This window comes from Ascidiella aspersa, chromosome 9, assembly GCF_963924565.1.
Source record: "Ascidiella aspersa chromosome 9, kaAscAspe10.2, whole genome shotgun sequence".
NCBI lineage: Eukaryota > Metazoa > Chordata > Ascidiacea > Phlebobranchia > Ascidiidae > Ascidiella > Ascidiella aspersa.
In genome coordinates this window covers 25,709,884-25,734,244 of record NC_139455.1, presented here as the reverse complement: position 1 = coordinate 25,734,244, position 24,361 = coordinate 25,709,884, and the positions used below count along the sequence as shown (strand labels likewise).

The 24,361-nt window shown below is 35.2% G+C and overlaps 1 protein-coding gene across 2 annotated transcripts; it reads left to right on the top strand.

Moving 5' to 3' along the window:
• The first annotated feature begins 4,302 nt into the window (after positions 1-4,302).
• On the top strand, positions 4,303-24,137 carry LOC146134655 (galactose-3-O-sulfotransferase 2-like). Of its 2 annotated transcripts, XM_083396893.1 has the most exons (8): positions 4,303-4,413; positions 13,977-14,165; positions 16,152-16,275; positions 18,352-18,481; positions 18,945-19,050; positions 19,660-19,811; positions 21,114-21,306; positions 21,889-24,137. In XM_083396893.1, exons 1-8 carry the CDS (start codon positions 4,375-4,377, stop codon positions 22,291-22,293), a joined length of 1,338 nt encoding a protein of 445 aa, XP_083253019.1. In that variant the 5' UTR covers positions 4,303-4,374; the 3' UTR covers positions 22,294-24,137. The 2 variants fall into 2 exon arrangements, with proteins under 2 accessions (XP_083253019.1, XP_083253020.1); XM_083396894.1 differs by lacking the exons at positions 4,303-4,413; positions 13,977-14,165 and adding an exon at positions 14,507-14,592.
• The last annotated feature ends 224 nt before the right edge of the window (positions 24,138-24,361 follow it).

The following is a 24,361-nucleotide window of genomic DNA, read 5'->3' as shown; positions in this document are numbered from 1 at the left end:
ATATGAAAAAAATCAGTAGAAGTAACTTTTGGCTCAAAAAACACCCAAACCTTACGACGCTAATTAACGTATTTTTCAAATACACTATGAACGAATCTGTAATGTAGATTGAAAATGGATGCCAAAGCTAAATATGTCGAGTAGATGAATAAGATTGAGTCCCACCTTTTTATGAGTGAGGTTTCAATAGATTTCTGTCACAATGTCTGATAAATAGGGCGATTATTTTCTGACTTGTCTAAAAAAGTCAAAATTTTAGGTCTAAATTTGTCAAAATGTTTTCAAGTCAAAATCGAATAAAAATGCACATAAATCGCTTAAAAAATAGAAAAAAAATTCAGCTTTTTGAAATTGGTCGTTCAGTTATTTTGACATTTATCGTTCATTTTATAAAAAAAATTTAGCTTTGATTTGTGTTCAAAGTCATTTTAACCATCGTATTATATCTTTATTAGAGCAATATACGGTAAAAAACGCGTGATTAACGACGCCTAGCTTATTTAAATCAATGTATTTCTAACAGGTAAAAATTTGACAAAATTTTAATTTTTTAGGTAAAAATTTGACAAAATTTTAATTTTTTAGGTAAAAATTTCCTATTTTTTAGGTTAAAAAATAATCGCCCTACTGATAAAGATACAAGTGCGCATCGGAATGTATTTTAAGATGATGTCGATTTACTCGACCTTTTTGACTTTGATATTCATTTTCAAGTTATATGTTTCAATCTAAGCAACGCAGATTTATTTTAAAGTAGTTTTTAATTTAAGCCAAATATAAAGCAAATCCCCGTTGCAACAAGCACAGATTTTTTATTTTACGGTAAACTTGGCAATATATTTTTTAAATTTCCGCCCCACATTAGGATAAGCCCTACTCTGCCATTAAGTCTTTATTCCCGCTTCAAAATCCCCTAATTGGCCAGTAACAAGCAGATCAAGCTTGCATAAAAGAAAGAATATAAGTTGCTCGTCTGAAGAGGCGAATTTAATTCTTGTGCGGTTCGAAATATACGAAGGTGTAAATAAACAAGGCGGGTTGTGTTTATTTACCGTAGGTGGCTTTTGCCTTTGGCAAAAAAGGAAAAGTTTGAATGAGCTTCTAATATGCTCAACACTTAGGCCGGTAGAAATGAAGTTTGTAGCTGAAAAACCTGTTTTACTCTTCATGTGGCGTTTGTTGCCCGATTTGCAACAGCGATAATAATGACGGGCTTTAGCCTACTCTGGAATTACCATAATGCGTTTATTGCGCAATTTGGCGCCAATGGGTTGTTTTAACACCGCTTTATGTTTCATTTGGCGAAAACGGAAAGTTTGTTTTGAAAATAAGAGCTAATCTTGACAATTGCACAACTCTTTTTTTCATTTTTTTTTTTTTTTTTTAGTTTTACCCCTTTACACCAAAAAATTCATTGAAAATCGCCATTAAACTATAAATTCTCTGTTGCATATTTACCAAGGTTTAATTAATTAAAAGAAAATCATAACAAATATTTGACCCAATATTCAAGTCTATTCTTGCGTCCAAATGTTTTGGTTCTTCATCAACTAGTAACGTTTAAAAATCGAAAGCCTTTGTAAATATTTTTGTGTGGTCTTAGCTACAATAAATATGTAGCTTTTATGAAATAAACTATTTTTCTATAGTTGTTGTTCCTGAGTTGGTGGGAGATAAATCTGACCTCTAAACCATTAAGGTAATGTGATAGAGTTAAAAACCCTTATTTAATTCAAATATGTTACGTTAAAAATTACCTTAAATATGCCATTACACACGTAACACAGTGTTTAATATAATTTAATGCATAAGAATTGAAAAATACCGAAAATCCACGTGGCGTAAATTCGAGGTCAGCACCAAGCCATGCGGTGACCGCGTGATTAAAGTATTTCGTGTTAAGCAACCCGTCAAACACCAACTCTCGTGTTTGATATATAGACAACTACCCGGCGATAATTACCCGTTTCTTTATACTAGGGAACCGGCATTTTTGTGCGTTGTGGCTTTAAGTTCAGCTGCAAACCTGTTCTGGTAATACATCTGTGTGTGTGAACGTTCTGGTTATAACACTTCACGTGCGACCCGCATTAGTCATTATTAGGAGGTGCAGGGGACAGTATTATTGTCCATTATAAAACCATAAAAATACGTGATTTTTATCTTCGGAGGAAAGGCATAGGCGAAGTTATTGTCCTGCGTGCATCAACTTTTAATAAAAGGGCGTATCTTAATGGGTTTAAAGTTATTCGCCTCGCTGACCAGTTTATAAACCAGTAAACTCAAATTAAAAACCTAAGTTGTTTGATTGCGATTGCTTTAGACAAGCAATTTGTTCAAACTTTATTTTAAATTATAAAGGAACCAAATAGGATTTCGCAAATTGAATATCGTTGAAAAAAAAGCTAAAAATAACTGTCTAGAGTGTTTTTAAGTTTAAGAACATTTTTTTTATCATTATGAAAACTTAGAGAACATGGAAAAGAAAAGTTTACTAATTCTGGCCGGGCGTGTTTTGTCAGATGTCTCTTCTATTCTAGCGCACAAATTAAGTCTTATGTATTTGATCGTAACTTGGCTTTCTAAAGACAGATCAGCTCGTTTTGCGTCAAGCCGCGAACAGTCAAAGTTTAGTAGCAATTAATTAGTTGTATATATATTACACATAAAACGTAAACACACTCAACTATTGCTTCAGCACAATAAAAAATAAAAACACACCTATAAAATCGCACGGTTTAGTCTGTCATTAGTAAGCTATAGAATTTAAAGATTTACCGAGAATAACTTAGCAAGGTTTCGTAGAAATTCGCCTAACTTTAAACTTAACAATCTGGTAAACTCGAAGCGTTAAGTCGATCAACAGAACTCGCTTAACACGTGCAATTGGGCAGGTCAGCTCGTAAACTTGTACAAGGTTCTCAATCCATCGCAAATGTTCGGCAGAGTTATCGCTTTATAGCTGGTGGTGGACAGCAGTACTTCGCCTCGAACTTGTAAATTCACAAAGATGCAACGCATGTCTCGTGGTTTTATGGCTCAAGGCCGCTCGCCAAATGTCACCACAAGTCGTTACCAGTTGCGGTCTGTGCAGTCCAGGTTAAGTGGTAGTTGACGATTGTAACAGCAGGGTTTCAAATGTTGGTTTTAACAAAGTTATAGTTGCATGCGTTTTCTATTTTTTTTTTTTAATAGTTTATTTATAAATTTTTACACCCCTCTGTATACTGCTTTTAACAATTAATATTGATCAGGTTTAACAAAGTAAAAGTGTAAAATGTTGAAAGTTTCAAGTTTTAAAATGTCTGCCTAATAAGGCCGGATAAGCACTTTGACAATGTGACAGTTAAAATTGTAACTTAAATTCGATTTTTTCAGTTCTCAAATTTTGAACTTTTAAAACTTGCTATGATCTTAAACGTTTCTCTTTTCTTGGTTAAGTAATTTCACTTAAACTTAACACACGTCCGTATTTGATTTAACAATTATTATTTTTCAGGTTTGACAAAATTGAAAGTGAAAATGACAGCTTGCGTTAAGTTTATTCAGTTTTCAAATGTATGTATGCCCAAAAAAATCGCAAAACATCGTATGCGAAACTAAATACTGTAGGTTTACATTTTTAGTATACTGACTTTGGTACATCCAACAATTAAGGCAAAAGAAATCGGCAATGTAAAAAGGTTTAAGAACTTCTATGCTAGAGGCTATTCTGCTGTAATTATTAAGACAGCGTGGAAGATATATTGCGATAACCAAAACCTGAAGTTCAAGATTTAGTAGATTACTTCAATATGTGCGATAAGTCTATTGCAAGCCGGGTAGAGTTATGCTCTATAATGAATTAGTTTTAAGCTTTAGTTTCATTGGACTGAAATGTCACAGTTGTATTCTCGATCGTAGACTTTGAGGTTTTGCTCGAAGTCAAACCACTTTAATTGGTAGCTTTGTAGAGAGAAGGCTAGTTGCATTGTAAGTGTGTATAATTATAATTGTACGAAGGTATTTTGGCAAACGGATCGTTTGTTATTACGATCTTCTTACACTTTCAGTAAGCTGCTTAGTACGCGAATTTACTGAAGTATTATTGTTAAATTAACACGAGAAGTGATAAGTAATGTCAAATGTTTGTACATCACCCAAAAAAATTACTAGATTCTTATCGAACTTTATAAGTTGCAACTCACAATAATAGCAATCTTGATTCATTAAAATCAAATAATGTTTTATGTTGATGGAAAGAAGTTTAAAAAGCTGGTCAAAATGTCTTACTTTTATCATATAACTATAGATAGCTAGAAGTTTATATATGTTTTAAATTTAAACAATATAGAACTGCTGATGTTTTTGTAAAACTTTGATTTCTTTCGGAGGATGAAAACAGTCTTCAGATCAAGGTCACCATCATCGTTGGTAAGTTAAACAAACAAACACGAAAAACCTGTTATAAGCGATCAAATGTTTTCGTAATTATGGTTTTCAACTAAAACATGACCCACCCTCACACGCGACACAATAATATTAGCTTAAGATCGGGTGGTTAAGGTTGGGTGAGTTACGTGGAAACATCAAACATACCACGTGGCTTGTTGTACAGGAGGGGTTCGGGCGTTTAAGGTGATCGCTGATCGATAATCTTGTGATCATTTTACTGCATATATCGCCTGAAAAGTAAAGGGTACTTTTTTAAATCAGTTTATCGACTGCAGTGGTTCACATGGCTAGGTTTATTTGGGTTCTGCGCATGATTTTTCAAAATTAACAAAAAAATGTGGAAGCAGTACCAAGACATTGCTAATAATAATTAAATTAGAGCTTGCTAACGGTAATGTCTTATTTTTTCATTCGATTACAAATGTTTTGCTGTCATACTTAAGCTTGGTATATAGGTCGCCGCGAAAAATTGTAAAAAACAGCCGTAAAGAATGGCAATTTAACATCAACATGTATTGAAATTTATGTTATGTAATTGAATTTTTTTATAAGCTCCTCTCCTATTCAAAAATTGTTTTCCAATTTATATATTTAGGTACATAATACACGTATCTGTAATGAGCTTGATAATGAATTACAAAGCCAAAAAATGTCTGTACCAAGCTACATTAGAGACCCGCGCATAGTGTACCTAAAATCATCGATTACGGTCTAGCATTAAAGCTTCGATTACGATATCGAGTTTATATATTAATGCGATATGAGGCGCCTACAATAAATAATCTGGCCTTAAATTGTCAACATGAGAAGGCTAGAAATAAAAACTCCAGGCAAAATTAGATAAAAAAATAGGGAAGACTAAAAACTATTTAGGGGAAAAATGTAAAGTGAGATAAAAAATAAATGGTACGCTGATAAAACTTAATTCAGTGAGAAAGGGAAAATTTAAGGCAAGAAAAAAATGATCTAAAGTTTGAAAACCCGCCCGTGGTGCTTTATTCAGCATTCCGGGCAAAACAGGCGCAGCCGGTCGCAATTAACACGTTTTGCGGCCAACAAGCAACACACAAACCAAGCCAGCGAGCTATAGAGGAAGATTATCTCTTTCTCTTTTCACGGAACGCTCTGTTGTATCTCCGCTCGTCAGATGCGCCCGTTTAGGCCCCAGGGCCATTTGTTGGACGACTGGAAGCGATGGTAGGCGGTGGTCCGCATATTCACAATGTTGCCGTTTGCCCGTGCGCAGGCCAAGTTCATTTACTCTGTTAACTGTGGTAAAGAAAGTTGTGGGACGTTTGCGAAGGGTTCTATTCAACGCTTAGCTGTAGTTTGGCTTTCGAGGGCTTTGCTTGTTGGGATAAGGAGATTAGGTCTTATCATTTCCCTCGCAGAAGTTAACATATTCACAATGTTGCGTTTACTCATATGCAGGCCAAGTTCATTTGTTCTGTTTACTAGTTAAGGAAAGTTGTGTCGGGCTTGCAGTAGATTTTTAAAACATTGGAGCATAATGGCTGGTGGTATCAAAGCCTGCTTTACTCATACAATGGTTTGTATCGAATTCCTTTTCAATAGGCAGCTAAAGGTGAAATTTCCAAGTTTATAAACTGCGTCGCTCAATTACATGAACTGTATAGGTTTTAAACCGCTGCCGAATACAGCGGTTCAGTTTAAGAGGCTGCGAATGTTGACAAACAGATTAGGTTGCATTATTTTCAGTAAGTTTTGATACAGTTTGCAACTTGCGGATCAAAGTTAAAATTTTGGAGCATAATGGCTAGAGGTTGTAGTAAGGCGTAATAAGAATATCAAAGCCCATACAGAAGTTATGTATCATGTTGAACGTTTCGAATAACTCTTTATTCATTTTCGACATAAATGGTGTTGACATCGATGTTGAAAATGAATTATTCGAAACGTTCAAGATGATACCCACTTCTGTATGGGCTGTGATAAAGTTAAAATTAATTCTTTAAAAAAATATTTTTTATAGCCTAGATCCAGGCCAGTTTAGTTTCAAACGTTGCGCTTGTTGATGTAAATAGCATTAGTTGTTTTCTTGGTATGAATACACATCTTGCGATTAAACATCGAAAATTAATAAATACTTGGACTAATTAAACGTAATGCGAGAGCTGTTTAATCCAAAGCCGTTCAACTGTTTAGTCGTTAAGTTTGTGAATGTTGAAATGAATAAATGAATTGTGATGTTTCCAGGATAGAAATGCAACATTTAATATTGAATATCACAAACTCTGAAGCTTAATTAAATAGTTCTAAAGCGTTTGAGGAAATTTTTTCGCAGCACTTTAGTTTAAAAGCTTGTGCTAAGATACAATCCTTCAGGTAGTAGCTTAAAATGCTTCGTTTAAAAATACTCGGAAAATTATGCTCGAATAGCATAATTGAAAATTGGTGTTCATTAAGATTAACAGTATGTGATGAGCGTATTTCTTATTTGCAGTTTAATTTTTAAGATTTATATTCAAATATATTTAGTTAAAAAACAACTGGTTTTTAAAAGGAAGTTTCCAACAAGATCAACTTTCTTCAGTTGTTTAACGTAATATGTGAAACAGATTGCAAAGTGTCGTTATTACAAAACATATTTCTCGTCTGGGTGATAAAAGACGAAATCGAACATAAGGTATTGTATCTTTCTTACAATGTGCCTAGTATATTAACCAGTATACACAACTTGGTTTAACTTTATGAAGTTAATTAGTATGAAATTTCTCTATTATATTTGACATTATTTTATACTGTTATCGCCAAAAAAGTTATTGAACAGCGAATGTCGATCTTAGCGAGTATTATGGCTTTGGTATTTTTATTTAAATTATTCAAGCTGTCCAATTAAACGTTCTTTTTACCAAAAAAATTGTTTTTGAGTAAATATTTCAAATGAGCTTGTATAGTTGTAATAAACTTACACAAACAATCAGGTGCTAACACTTCAGTATCATATTTCATGCACAAGTGTAGGAAAAGAAGCTATATATTTTAATATATTAAGCTAAATGCATTACAGTTTGTATTATGAAGGGCTTTGTAGTGTTTGGATACTGTGCAATAGTTTTTACCGTGATATATCATGATTTTTTCTATTTTCTCTGAAATACATGCATAAGAGGTACAATGGAGCGTTAAAAGGTGTTAAAAAATACGCTACAAGAGGCGATATCTAAACACGACTTGTCAAGAATGGTTTGTTGATTGCAAATCGCACATTTAACTGTCAATGCATCAATTCCAACTGTCAGACTCCGTTTAAATATTGAAACAAAAAGTATAAGTTTCTCACAAAATGTCAGCACGACTAGCACTTGAAATAAACAAGCATCGGTCGTCGAAAACGAGTTGTCACATATGTAGGGGCCGTTTGTAGCACGATTTCGCCTTCATAGAAACATTCAAGGCTGTTTAGAAGGTGTTTTTCACCGTCACTTTGTTTTTCGCCGCTGTTTTGCAAATGCGATTTATTTACGAAAAACGCTTCGCACTTATAACGTTGAGAGGATTGTTTATTAAAATACACGTAATGCGCAAAACTTTTGCTGGGAACAGGATTGTCGACTGTTTAATCTCAATTCATCGAAGTATATATTCATTCAAAAATGATTCGGCTTTAGTAAGTAGTAAGTACATCTGGAACACCCGCTTAAAACCGTTTTGTTATTCTTGCGTTTAACTATTTTTTGTTAACCCTTCTCTTTAATTCCTACCTCAAAACCAATTATTCATATTATATGTGCATATTTTACCTAATTTTGAAAACGCTGTACACAACTTAAATATTTACGAAATATTCGGTGTAATTAGCTCCAGAAATGTCAACTTCGCCGGTGCATGTTCAATTTATTGGAAGTTCAAAATTATCCACAGCCAGGTTAAACGTAGGTCATTACAACACTACCTTCCATAATGTTTAAAGTTATGATTTTTTTCCAAAGAATGAACAAAACAAAATTCCTTTTTAAACCCAAATAGATTTGTGATTCAATAACTCTTGCAAACTGTTTATGAAAGGCATCGTCATTTAAACAAAACCTTCAAGATAATGACGTCATAATTGATGACTTATTATCTGACGCGACACTTGTTTTGTTACTGAGTCGAGTATTTGGAAAAATCCCTCAAATTAAACGTTAAGGAGCTTTGTGATGCTTAGGCTATATCGAATGTTATGTATATGAAAAATTGCGAAAAGCAAAACAATGGTTATTTCATGATTTGTTAATAAAACCACTTTAAAAAGCGAACTTATTAAAACCAGAAAGTTAAAAACCCGGGATAGCTAATCACATTATGGGCCGAATTTACTATACAAACTAAAACGTTTGAATTTCACCCATTTTTCTTGCTTTGGCATAATTATGACGTCATTTGGTAGGCCTTGAGGGTCAGATAGCAATACTTTTTATCCAAAAAACTCGGTATCGGAACAAAACGTAAAGTGTCACATCTCTAAAAAACTAACACGGGTATTTCAGCCATGATTTGTTAGTAAAATTTCCGCTTTAAAAAGCGAACTTATCAAAACCAGAAGATAAAAACCCGGGATAACTAACTCACATTATGGGCCGAATTTACTACCAACTAAAATGTTTAAATTCCACCCATTTTTGTTTTTTGCATAGTTATGACGTCATTTGGTAGGTTTTTGCATAGATATGACGTCATTTCGTAGGCCTATCGGATCAGATCGCAATACTTTTTATCCAAAATGATCGGTATCGGAACAAAATGTAAAGTGTCACATCTCTGCTAAAACTAATGGAACCTGTTGGTTGAGAACCAGTAGTTTAATTAATCAAGCATCAGACGAATTAAAGTAAATAGAAATAGACGCCAAACCCAAGGCAGACGACACCCAGACCAGTGTTTATACAACAAGAGACAAACGAGGGCCTTTGGTCAAACACAATCTGATTCCGAGCCAGCCTTGAACCAGTCGAGCCGCATTTTTGTCGACGAACGTGTTCCAAGTGCGTCGTTAGTTTAGGTTCGCGAGTCTCTACGCTCGTTAGTTCATCCAAAGCCGGGTTGGGTTGAGGTTTAAGAGAGGTGTATTGTTATATCTATGCGTGGGAGTTAAGTGTATTACGATTGCAGTCAATTTTACAGAATAACGGATGGAGGTTGTATAGTTAGACGTAGTAGTCGTACCAAAGCGAATACTGATGTAGGTGGCATCTTGAACGTTTTAAAAAATCTTTATTTATTTTCGTCCTACTTCTGTATGGGCTTTGATATTTTTACTACATAATTAATTTTAATTCTTATAATCAGCTTGCAGTGTTTAACGACAAATTTATTAACATCTTGACAAGCTTTCGCACAACCGTACTTTATGGGACCGTAGTAGAAATGAAACACATTAAAACACACGAAGTAGGACATAAGCGCAAGTAAAACGGTTAAGTATTTGAGCAATGATGAGGTTATTCTATATATTCTTTAAATTCCGAAGCTAAATTAAATATGGAATGTTAAAGAGGTTCAATTATTCGTAGAAATAATTCTTTTTAAGCATAGCGTACGTTTTCTTTAAAAAACAGGTGTTGAAAGCGGATTAGTTGTTGTGGAATCTACTTGTGTTGTCTTGACATTGGACCCTTTTAGAAAAAAATCTATCCTTAAACATTTTACAGATCCCTTATTAAGATACTTGTATTTATCCAAAAGGGCGATCCATCATTTGTATAGTTAGCTAATGGTTGAGGCTTCAAAAACGAACAAAACCCTGTTGTAGTTAATAAAATGTTCATGTTCTTTGAGAATGCGCACAGTGTTTCGTCCCGCCCCTATCATCAAACTTGCAGTGTTCAGTGGCTGTAAAGTGAAGTTCGCAGCTTCAAAAGTTACAGCTAAACCAAGTTATCGGGTTACTAGAGTAAGTTCGTTTATCAGGCGATACCGAAAATTACGCGCCGATATAAATCGTCCAAGCTTTTGCCACTTTCCGCCTGTTTTTTTTTCATGTGTCAAATGAAATTTTTACAAACATTAACAACAATAAAAATTAGGATTTTCTAATTTTTCGAAAAACTTTGACAGATGATACTTTAACTTACCAGACGATAAAAAAACGTCGATGTTATTGCCTTGATAAACTTTGTGCATATTTTTAGCAACTTTCTTGCGTGCCAAAGAGTATTTTCTACAAAAAATGCACAAGAGATAACACAAATATTTTCATTTTTTGGCAAAATTGTGTTTTCAGATTTTTTTCTGAATGTTAACTTTAATGAGCCACTTCAGAAAGCGCATGGTTCACTGTAACACTGTTCTATTTACATAAAGTAATGAAAGAATCCCCAATAATTAAGGTAAAAAGAATTCATCTCTGCGACTTTTTACCCGCTGCTGTAATTTAGTTCAGCCAACCCAAGGTTATGGGATTATCCGTAAATGATCGTTCATCTGAAATTGACCACTAGTAACAATCATTGCATGGCCAACGGTCGAATCGCATTGAATGGGTCAACATAAATAACGTAACGTGCATTTGCAACTAGAAGTAGCTCTTTCACAGTTGAGCGGAAAATCGTTCGTAAAGGTTGAGCTGTCAAGGCTTTCAGTCCGTGGTTACATCAGCGGTTTGCAACTTTGATATGATCCAAGCGTTTGATAAGATATCAAGGCAAAATCGCTTGAAATAAAAGTGGCTTTCACCTTGGACTGAATCTCGTTCACTTGTGGCTTGAAATCTCAGTTTTGAGCAGCCCTAATGACCGGTTGTGATATCTCAACCTTGAGTTCTGTGGCTTGCGAGGAACACGCGATAAATAGAGAGTCCTGAATGCCCCGGGCGGTTTGTTTGAAAGTTAGGTAAACATTTGTGATTCCGCCCATCACGTATTTCAAGCTTATCCCAACCTCAGGGTAAAGAAAACTGTATGTCGCTCCTCTTAGAAATGTACTATCATATTACCAGTAAAATTACTTGGATTTTGTATTGCCTGATGTCTTACGATACCAATTTTAAGTGAAAAAACGACTTCTAACTTACTAGTCGATGTCAATGATAACCACCAGGGTTATCCGATAAAGTTATCATCTTTCATCCAAACTTGTATCATCTTTAGTTATAATGACTGGGATCCATTTAATGCTAGCCAATGTGCTATTCTTTACTCGACCTATTCGACTGTGCTATTCATTTCAAACTGTTAAATAATTTGCATTTTGCCCGTATACGTTTTGACCTGGCAAGTTCATTTCAACTGTTTGTTTTTGTTTTTCATTATTGATTTACCGACAATCGGGTATCACGCTCAAGATTAAAGAAACCTTTCGTTGTGACAACATTTATAGCGAGTAACAAAACAATTTTCAGGAATAACACGCTAATAAACTTTGGGACTGTTTTGGGAAAATTATGATATCTTTTTGCCGTATCACAATTTTTGCCATTATGCATAAAACGTTACGCGTGCAAATGGGTTGAACACAAAACTCATAATCCGTTTCACAAATTAATGTCCCCGTCGTTTGAATTTCATATTCAAACTGTTAAATGATTTTCATTTTGTTTGTGAGCAGCCAATTTAGTGTTAAATTGTATCAAATTAAACTAGTTCAGTTGGCGACGAAAGTAGGTTTTTACTTATACTGTTTCGGTGTATTTTGTTAGCTTTTTGCCATTCGTATAGAACGGAGTTTCTCAACCGTGGCCCTCGCCCCCCCTGGGGGGCCACGGAGCTGTCATTGGGGGGCCACGAGCATAAGTCTGTAGCAATGTCGTGGTATTGCAAAACCCGTGTCACTATATTTTTAATTTTTTTAGTTAGACTCAAACTTGTAGAGTTAAACCTTCTTTGACCTATTCTAATGTTTTTTCTCACATGTTACTACCTGATATTCGTTAGAAGTACTCAAAAGTGGTTTAAGCAAGCCAAACAGAACGAAGACTAGTTGAATTGCACATCGTTTCAGAGGTTTACTATAAAAAAATACGTTTTTACACAAAGCACAAGGTTTTGTGTTATCAAATGTCGAAAATTCACAAATGGTGCGAGAGTTACTTCTCTTTTGGCTTCACAAAAGTTAGATGAGACGGCAATAATAGTGCGCAGTGTCTGTCCTGCTCGGTGGTGATGTCAAATGCGCCATTACTACCCTCAAAACTTAAAAATCATCGTGATAAAAACCATTCCCGAAGAAAGAATGATGCCGCCACAATTTCTACTTAATTTTTTTTATAATCGAGGGGGGCGATGAGGGTTAAAAGCCTTTCGAAGGGGACCACGAGGCATAAAAGGATGAGAACCACTGGTATAGGACGTTAAACTTATGAAATGGGTGGAACGCAGAACTCACAACCCGTTTCACAAGCAGATGTCCGGCCTTGAATTTACAGCCTTCAGCCTTGACCTGCCCCAGTAACGTTGCCGCAATCCCGACCCGCAATAACCCGCTAATTGCCGGTTACGTCTATTTGTTTGGGAGGGGAACTCAAAGGGCCAATCAGGTTGTTTACTGCGGTGAATTACCGCTAATTGCAATGCACTAAGTCATGCTTTACACGTGTACGTCTACGCGCTGCTGCAACAACAAATACATTCCGATTCTCTAGCTATACTGATGCTATAGTACTCAACATTCAATAGAAAAGTCAAAAAATCTCTCCTGAGATAATTTAAACAATGATTTTTGGTTATAAAGCACTTATTCTGGTATTGTGAATACGTAAAACTAAGTAGAAAAATTACAATTTTGCCCAAATGGCATCATTATTATGGAATTGTCCCCCTTAACGACAATAGTCTTTTGTACCGGTTATATTTTGTAATTTTTTTAACATTTGGTATTGTAGTAGGATATAAGATTAGTTTTCAACGCAGTGCGCAAAAAACAAACAATATCATTAAAACACACCTTAATAACAACATTGTGAAGTCAATTACTTAAAACAGACTTGTTGCAGGGGTAAATAAAAAAAAATACTAAAACGCATGAAATTTTTTGTACATGGCGCCACAAAATTACGTCAAAAATAAACAACCTAAAGAAACCGGGTTTATCGTTGAACGCCGCGCACAAACATGCTACTTATATAGGAAAATGCAGTGGTGAAGCATGGCCACGAATAAAGAAAAATATTTGTATTGAAACACCGTTTCACTCGCTTTTACCACTGACTTGTTTAAGTAAACTAAAAGCCACAATAAACGGACAATAATACACAGACCTTTGTGAATTAAGTGTTAAACGGTAGTAATTTTCGACCTCTCAGGTTACTAAACATCTGCTTTGATATGGACAAGTTTGCTTTTCTATCTTGTTTAAATCCTCGAAGGCGTTGCTCTGTATGTATCGTTTGCCTCCAGTCTTGTTTTACTATTAATTGTAATATTTTTATGATAACCTTAATTCATGTACAAAAGGTCAAATGACTCTTTTTTATGTTTTTGTTGTTTTTTGCTACTATGTATATCAGCCTTTGTGGCGAAGAATAAATATTGAAAAATTATTTTAAATTCGATAAGCCTCTGAAATTTACTGTATAAAGTAATATGGTTCCGTTTTGTTCACAGGCCGATCTTCCCACCGCCAGTATGTTACGTCACAGAAGACTTCCCCCCTTCTTCAAGCTCACTATGGTCGTCCTGTGTGCGTTTATTCTCTGGTCATTCAACCACCCTGACTCATGTAAGTTGGTACCAAATATATTTGCTCAAAACTTGAATATCAAAGGCAAAACCTCTGCAAAATATTCACCAAATGTTTATAACAGTTTTCATGATATTATTTCTAGCATTATTATCGCTATTAAGCTTAGTATGTGTATCCACAACAGAATCTTGCCCTCCAACAGAACACATAATGCCGACAATAAAAGTTCTAAAAATTTTTTAATAAAAGCTTGAAAATTTTTGTTCGGAGCGGTTCTCAAGCTTTTATTATCGCTATTCTAACATATTTTGGGACGTTTTGCAACGTTAAAAACGCAAAGTTAGAGCACAGCTTTATTCCATCGTCTACGGTCTTCAGTTTCCATTTCACAGAATGTTTTGAATAGGATAACAAAACAATTTATTCCAACCTGTGTTTTGTATTCCAGCTGTAACTATGACGTCACGCCGCGGTATCCAAAGCAGTTTCAGTGGACGCGATTCTCAAAGACTAAGTTTAAAGCGAAGTGGAAATTCGGTGAGTTGGCAAGATTTCAACTTACTTACGAATTTAAGTATAAGGTGTATTTTTGCAGGTGTTGGAATTTTTTGCTTCTTAAATCGGCTTTAAATATTCTATTGCCACCGCCCACCAGGCATAGTGTACTAAAAAGAAACCCCGTGACACTTATTTAACGTGTTGGCTACATAAGCAGAATGCCTTCATCAGGAAATGAAACAATATTTTTTGCGTGATGTTGTTGTATTTCCTGATGAAGGCATCCTGCATAGGCAGCCGAAACATTGGATAAAAATATAAAGACCAGAAGAGCAAGACCAGCTTTGTATTTTCCCAACCATTAATGTTGGTCGACAGAGTAAATCAATGGGATAATTGTTTTCAAGGAAATCCCCAATTATATGCAGAAGAACGCTAAACCGTGTTTGAAATATCCTATTGCAAAAGTGTGCTTGCGAATCCTATGTTCAGAACCATCAGACAGATTAGAAGCGTCTATAGTCCTATAAAACCAACTGGATAAAATAAAATATACATTTTTAAATATTAACCTTAATGAGGAAAACTAAAGGAACCTTTTAGAGCATTTTAATTATTTTCCTTTATTTAAACATTTAACTTATAAATGCTCAAGATGAAAAAGTATTTCTCAATAAAAAGCTGAACACGACTAAAGAAAATCTCGTTTTAATCGCATCTGGCTAATCCCTGCCCAAAAGGTCACTTGCCTTAAACGGTGTTCTTATAGGTTAAACACTTCTTATGTACAGCTAAAGTGCGTATGACTTACTATTTATTTTCCGAGAAAGCGTTTCAACTGGTTTAGCAGGGATGAGTCTTCACAGTTGCGTTGTTAATCTTAGAATGCCTCCCTTTGTCGCCACCTATATTTTAAAGAATAAAAATTGGATAACACTAATTTACTAATTCTGAAAATGCAATATGTATTTTCCGTAATAATAACAAAATGTTGAATTTTGACCAACTACTAAACTTACAGATTACCTAATACCAACCAAACCCAAAACGCTATGCTAATACTATATTATCGACTATTTAAAGACAAGTTGTATGGTACCTGGGCAAATTTACATTACAACGACCATATTGGCGTAATTGTTGTATTAGTTAAGGCAGTGAATCTACCGTGCTATTGATTTGTTATTAGTTGGATAGCTTGTGATTTTATCATTTTTGCTAATAACCCAAATGGAGACATATTTTAAAAATGTTTGTTTACAAAACTGGGACATACATCGGGTGATTTTATTTTTCAAATTCATTAGTTTTGACTAGTTAGTGTGGCCACTGACAATTGTTCTTATACAAAAATACTTTTAACGATTTAGTGTAACTATAATACAGTCATACTGTATCGATGGTTGTGTTGCGAATGTCTTGTAACGATTGTACTGTTATGATTGTACATTTACAAAGGTGCTGTGAAAATTATAGTGTTACGATTGTACTGTGACGATTAAACTTATAGGATGGTATTTGCTACGATTGTAGTTAAAAGAATGTAGCTTTATATTTATACTACGACGAGTATGAAAATTTGACTTTGTGTATTCCAGGGCAGTGGTAGCGGTTTTCACAAGGTGGCGCAGCAGTGCGTTGAAACGGCAACGAACGTGGTTTTCCTGAAAACTCACAAAACTGGAAGTTCAACAATGTCTAACATTATGCTGCGATTTGCAGGTGATTAACTGGATGTAGACCTTGGCTACAACACAGGCTTAACCGTTATCCTATTAGGAATTTCAACTATTATTAAATCAGAAATTTTTTAACCGTAGCGTACAGTGGTGGGAAATAACTGAACGCGTACCTATTGTTACTCCAAATTGAGGTTGTATTAAAAATAATGAAGGTGCTTTTAGTAGCGAAATATATTTATCATATAACATCCAAACAAACTAATAGTCGGTTTACTAAGTTATGTACTTGGGTTAATCTTTATTATTGATGTGCAACCAGAATCGTTTGTTCTTCACAATTCGAATTTCAGGTAGATTCTGTTGTTCGAAGAAAAAATGAAAAATGTAAATTTAAATCTAGAAAAAGAAGTCTTTGACATGGCTATTTGTAAAAAATAAAATATTCTTCTTTTACATTTTATAACTGCTTGACTTTATGTCGTTGCTTTTTGTCACGTTCACGAAATTATAAGATGTTTAAGTCGCTAGTTTTAAACTTGCTACTTGACCTTCAACTAATTAAGGTGGTATTTAAAAAGCTTCTTGAAGGCTGCTGCACGTTCGCGTTTTGTAAGCTTAAGAATAATTGCTATCTTAATGCCCATACCTCCAGTCTTGTTAAACGTAGACCTAAACCGTTTGGTAAATTTTTAATGATAACAAAAATGCTAAATAAAGATATATTCAAAACGTTCACAAAATGCTACCTATACTTCTGTATAAGCTTTGATATTTATTCTACACCTAACTAAAACCTCCAGCCATTATGTTTCAAACTATGACAGTTTAAATATTAACGCAACAATTACAAACGAACAACCTTAATGCAGCAATTCACTACAGAACCCTACAGAAAAGAGCATTTTTATTAAGTTGTTTATTATAAAAAGCGCCAGAAAAATTGTTTGGTGAACTTAAATAGTGTCATAATCGATATACAACCGAACTTATAGCCCCGCATTATAGACATGTTTGACGGTAAAATTGAATTATTGCGTCACTTAATTCTGGACGTCTGGCAAAAACAAGTCATGACTAATATAAAGCCAAACCCAGAAATATATTCAACGTCATAAATTGACTCATTACGTTATTGATTTTACACGCTCAGCCAAAACATATTGTTCCGCTAGAGTTGACCTTTCAGCGAGCTTAAGGCTTGTTATCAGCAGCTGGATCAGTTGGCAGATATAAAGTGATTGGCACTCTTGCGTGATAAAGTGACAAAATACATGGTGTTAGGTGTGGCGAAGATCGACTATTACGTAGCACTAACGTAGCCTATGATTCATAGGCTAATAATGCTCTAAGTGTTGTTTATGTTTTTCCCCTTAAATACATTTACCGGCGTTTCTCTGTCATTTGTTTCGACTTTTTTGTGGATTTTCCGATTTGTAATGGCGTATAAGATAGTTGGGTGCGACAATATAATGCGGAGTATGATTGACATACCAAAGTAATTAACGTTTCAATAGGTGCTTTTATAGCACTCAGTGATTCATTAGCTTCGCTAATTGTTTAAATTGTTTGACTTGAAATAAATTGAGCTAAACCTAAAAAACTTCTGGTTTGATTTTGTCTTCTCTTTCATATAATTGCTCTCACACCTTAAATTTCAATATAGACAACTTCAGTCTTTCTAAAACACCAGAAAATTTTGGCGGATAATTTGCTAAATTCAATTAATTTGTAAAAATAATGATTGTTGGTACGTCACGAATGAATTTAATCTAAACATTTTCCTCAGAGCAATTTACAACATTTTCTAACAAGCTTTATTTTTACACAGACACCCACAACCTTACTGTGGTTCAGTTTTTCTGAATTAGTCAAAATAGAGTGTTGGGGTTTTGTATTTAGATATAATTTCATTTAAACTTGATCCTTTAAATCTCGTTACGACTTTCTTTTTTCTAATCGACATTCTTTGTACACGGATGCCTACATCCTTACGGTGGAAATTTTTCCTAATTAGGGAAATAAATTGTTGGTGCGTCGCTCTTAGATATAATTTTATTTAACGCAAATCCTTAGAATTTCGTACGACTCTTTTTCGAACCCGAATTTTTGCACACAGACACCCACAACCTTACTGTGGGACTTCCCCTGAAGGACCACTGGGAATTAGGGGGTTACCCCGCTTACATCGACAGAAGGTTGATTGATCCTCCACTCCCAAGCTACAACATTATAGGACATCATTTCAGGTCGGTATTGTAGCGAAATAGTGGGGTGTGAGTTTGTAAAAAAATTGCAGACCGGATGATTTACATTAGCCAATCGTATTTTGGGAGTTCAGTACTTGGTTTTATTATATAGATTATCTTGGGGTGCGAACGTTTACGTTACACGCTACAAGTTTCGCGTAACAAATCTTACAAGATTTTGTAAAACAAGACTGGGGCGCCTTTAATTAATTATATCCTTCGTTAAATGGGTAATAGGCTGCTTTAGAATCCTACCAAATTTTCGTCCGGGGCTTTATATTGCTAACATTATTTGGGTTAGGGTGGGACAAATATTATTATTACATTTATTCTAAAATATTTATGGTGTAATTTGAAACCAAATATCTGCCTTAAAATATAAACTTTGGAACTATTAACATATTCAATTAAACATTTAAAAAATTTCGAGCATTCGGTAATACGTTGTTGCTTAACTTTGCAGATTTAACATCGACAAGTTGCAAGAGATCATGCCCAAAGACACTCGTTACATCACAATTATACGAGCACCCATGGACAACGTGGAGTCTGTGTTCGGGTTTTTCCAGGTAATTGTTATCACTATTATAATATCCCCAAAGTACTGGGTTTTCAATAAAATGAACACTCTTGTCCATCGCATTTTACATTATTCTAAACCAGCGGTTCCCAAACTGGGGTCCGTACAGCAGTTTCAGAGGGTCCGCAAGGAGAGTTAGACCCAAAACAATTAAGTTATAAAACTTAGAAAAATACCTTTTGATGTACGTGTGTTTTACTTTTACTTAGATAAATAATAAGTAAGTTTCTTTAAAAAAAATTACACTATTGTTTTATTTTATAAGATTATTTTGCCAACATATATATATTTTTTAAATAAGTAAAATTGTAATTGAGCGTTTATTGCGTAAGAACAATTGATTTCTTGATTAAACAAGTCACACAGTAACTTTTATTATTTGGAAGAAATGCTAATTTACTTTTGCGCTATAGGCCTTTACTTTGAATACATTATGAACACAGTGCTAAGCAAAACAAATAGACCGCTCGTTGTCACACTAAATTTCAATGATTGACGTCCAAGCGCATTCAGCATCAGACGCCAATTGCATCCCAATGGTGCCTTAGTGGCTTATCACCCATCTTCGTGACAGCAAATAACGAGGTCTTTAAACTAGGATCAAAGTCCCTTCAACGACTGGCTCCAACAAATCAACGCCAACACGACAGCGCTGAGACTTCAGACCTTCTACGACAACCCAGAAAAGTTTTACAACAAGAAGACTGACTGGTACTTCAGGGCCAAGAACCACATGTTCTTCGACATCGGGTAGGTTTGTATGGTTAAAGTGCTGTTAATAGGGCGTTTATATTGGAACTTTGTCTCACGGTTGCGGATGTCCGATAATATCGGATCGAAACCGATACCCGATACGCGATACCAAGTGGTAGTATCGGTACTCGTCCGATAATGTCGGATCAGAGACGATTCCCAATACCAAGTGGTAGTATCGGTACTCGTCCGATAATATCGGATCGGAGCCGATACCCGATGCCAAGTGGTAGTATCGGTACTCGTCCGATAATGTCGGATCAGAGACGATTTCCAATACCAAGTGGTAGTATCGGTACTCGTCCGATAATATCGGATCGGAGCCGATACCCGATGCCAAGTGGTAGTATCGGTACTCGTCCGATAATGTCGGATCAGAGACGATTCCCAATACCAAGTGGTAGTATCGGTACTCGTCCGATAATATCGGATCGGAGCCGATACCCGATGCCAAGTGGTAGTATCGGTACTCGTCCGATAATGTCGGATCAGAGACGATTTCCAATACCAAGTGGTAGTATCGGTACTCGTCCGATAATATCGGATCGGAGCCGATACCCGATGCCAAGTGGTAGTATCGGTACTCGTCCGATAATGTCGGATCAGAGACGATTCCCAATACCAAGTGGTAGTATCGGTACTCGTCCGATAATATCGGATCGGAGCCGATACCCGATGCCAAGTGGTAGTATCGGTACTCGTCCGATAATGTCGGATCAGAGACGATTTCCAATACCAAGTGGTAGTATCGGTACTCGTCCGATACTAGGGTCGTATCGGTGTCGATCCGATGTCAAATTGGTTGAGGAATTTTAGTCACTGACTGCGATTAAACTGAGCGTTTTAACTTTAAAATATCTTTTTTATAAAACAGTATATTAACAATAAATATAACTAAGCAAATCAAATTTTAGTTAAACAATCCGAAATATATTACGTTTTTAAGTTGTAATTTGGTCAATTTGGCTTATTGGACGATAGCAATGACGTAATTTGAAATCAAATCAGACTACTATACTTTTGCCTAAAATATCGGGTTTTCGATTCCAACATCTAACGATAATTAATTAGTTAGCGACAAAACAGTTTCAAAATATTGACAATAAAGTCGCTGACCGTATGCCTGCAACATATTTTGTTGTTTGACAGAGAAATCATTGCCTGATAGGAAAATTGTTAATTGACATTTGAATTGTTGATTGACATTTGTAATTGTTGATTGTCACTTGAAATGTGTTATTAACAGTAAAATCATTAATATCAGAACGTTTTGATTGACAGTTGTTTTTTGATTGACAGGTTCGACGTGTCAAACGACGACGACGCTTACATCGACAGCAAGATCAAGGAGTTGGATGACACCTTCACCTTGGTTCTCTTGACCGACTTCTTCGACGAGAGCTTGATCATGATGAAGCATCTGCTTTGCTGGTCGTGGGAAGATATCGTATACATCAAGTTCAAGATGAGGATTTCAGAAGCAAAAACAGAGGTCGGTTTGATTTCTATGTTTACTGTGGTCGCGAAATTTTTGTTTGACAAAAAATAATCTTTGTTTTCGAAGCATAATGGCTGGAGGTTTTCAGTTAAATGCTGTTTAATTTTAAAGCCCACACAGAAGTTGGTATCATTTTGTAAACGTTTCGAAACCTTAATGCCATGTACTTCTGTATGGACTTCGAAATTTATTCTACGTACAACTGCAACCCTCAGCCATTATCTTACGATTTATTTAAAAGGTCCTCATGCTATACCTACTTGTGCTTTAAAAGTCTAGAAAAACAAACAAAGTTTTATTTTCGTACATGAATAGGATCGGTACCGATTCTACTTTAATGTCGGACGAGTTGCATTATTACGTTCTATATTGGTATTTGTCTAATATTATCTGACATCCCTATTGTGCAGTACAAGCTATAGTTTATCCCACTTATTTGCACAAACAGGTGTATTGGCTCCGATCCGATATTATCGAACATTAATACTTTGGAACAGGGGCAGCATTACTAACCTTTCTATAAGATTGTGAAATCTAGGAACAAACAAAGTTTATCCTATTTTTTTATTCAAAAAGGTAAGCGAAGACCTCGGTAAGAAGATCTTGCGTTGGAACAAAGCGGATTACAAGTTGTACGACCACTTCAACAAGACATTCTGGAAGCAAGTTAGTGAATACGGGAATCTAAGGATGGAAGAAGATCTTGTCACCTTCAAAGCAAAGCAAAAAGAAGCGGAGGATCTTTGTATTGATTCCTACCAACCTTTCAAGAAGAAGCCTTGGATGTTAGGAGCCAAGCTTAAGCCCAAGCCTTCGCTTTATTGCAAGCACTTAGCGTGGTCTGAGACTGTATATGGGGAGAGGTTAAGGGACAAGATGTATGAGAATATCCCTGGACTTCATAAGCCAACTACTGACGAAGCGGAGGCTAAGAACGCTTTATTTGAACAAGTTGCGACAGGTGCTTTGCAGAATGATTGATGATTACAGGATTTAGCTTCAGGGTTGTAAGTCGGACTCATGGTTTGACTTGAGTTTTCAAAGCAAACAGGCAAAATGTCGTACCCGTGCTTTGTTATTTCACTGTTTTACACCACTACGCTTGCCTAGAAGACGCTTACAAACCTAATCTAGAGAGAACACTACAAATAAATCTTAAGATAACGAAAATCTTAAGATAATGGCTGGAGGGGCAAGACGTTCGGGGCCAAGGGTTTTACACCAATATGCTTCCCTAGAAGAATCTCATGTAGTGAAAAAAGTTAGAAATGTTGACCCAAATTGAAATGAATATTGACCGACTGCCTTTTAAAGTCAAACAACTGAAAACCAATTTTTGAACACGATGTACAGTATTGAATAGGCATTGCTTTCATGGGCTTGAAAATATACCATTACAACTGTGCCACAATTTTTTGCACATGACAATCATTTTCCAGGAAAGGGTTATTTTCTGACCGAAAACCTCTTGTCAATTCTGGCTTGAAATGTGGCACCTACACTCACAACTTTGCGTCGATTCAAGCTTTTTCAATTACGCTTAAGAAACATAACGCAAATGCTGTTGAGCCGTCCTGGAATTTTGGGCACAAAGAGCTTAATCAAGAATATACCTTCGTGCTGCTAGGCCAGGGGTTCTTAAACTTTTTTATCGAAGCCCCTAAAAAAATGTTATGGTTCGCGTGGACCAGAGTCGGCATGAAAGTTTTTCAGAGATTTAACTTTCTGTTTTTGGTCTAACTCGTGCGCAAATAAAAACTAAAAGCGAGACTAAAATCATTCGAGGAGAGACTAAAGCGTACTTTTAATTAATCTACTTTTTTTTAAATAAGTCATTACATTTTAAATCACACAAAGATTATTGTATAGGCCTTCGTGGGCCCCTCAGAACTAGTCTACATACCCCGGGTTCTACAAACTTACAAGAACTTTCAGGAAGACTTACAAAAATGATAACCTCAATAAAAAAATCCGCGTACGCCTTCGGGCAAATATTGTTCAAATTCTTACAGTTTCCTGATTAAACGAAGTTTTCCAGTGTTAATAATTCATAGTTTACTTGTTTAATGTCCAGACCGCGCAGACATTATTCACAAACCTCTTGCTTTTTATTAATACTACAAGCTATATATTACGGGGGGGATCTAAAAAACACCATAAAAAGGATGCGTTTGCTATTGCTTTGCTTTGTACGTTGTTTCATGTGTTGCTCTTACGCCTTGTTCCTCTTATGTGTTCGTTCTTCGTTTATTTATCCTTATCTTAATTGCCAAACTGCGTCATTCAGTGTATTATCTTTTATCGCAAAGGTTGATTTAAATTTGATAATTTAAATCCGTCTTTATCGCATTATCTCATAACCTGTTTTGCATTACGTTTTTGGGCTGATCATTTCAGATAATTCAATGTACTTGGAAATATTCATTCATATTGTATATGTTTGTTTAAAATGGTTACATTTTTATGTCTATTAAAACGATCAAACCGTATTTACTACTTAAAGCTAAATATAAAAAGGATTTTACTAAATATAAAAAGGATTTTTCTGTATTCTGAGTAATATTTAACCAAGATTATTACAATTCATTTTAACTTTAAAGCCGAATTTACGAGCAATTTTATGCATATTTTCAACTTGTAAATATATACAGATAAAAAGTGAACTAGAAAATATGTATTTTATGCATGCAAGTGCAAATTTCGTTTTCCGAAACGCGCACTACTATTTTGTTCAATCCGATCGACTTTTTGTTGCTGATGCTAGACTAATTTCGTTAACGCTTGTTCGCAATAAACTCTGCGGATAGAATGTCAACGTCTGTGTAAAAAATTGACTTGAAACTAATATCAAAATGTGCATATGGAGTCAAACCAAAATAGGACTAATATATAATAGTCGTAATAACGTTTAAAATTGAACAAGTCAGAACAATATCTAAAGAATCTATGAGCTAAACTCAAACCCTACGGGAACTTGAACAGTAATAAGAACTTTAACTTTAGGTGGAATTTTTGCTGTTATTTCTAGTAAAATAGAGCTTTTTGCAGG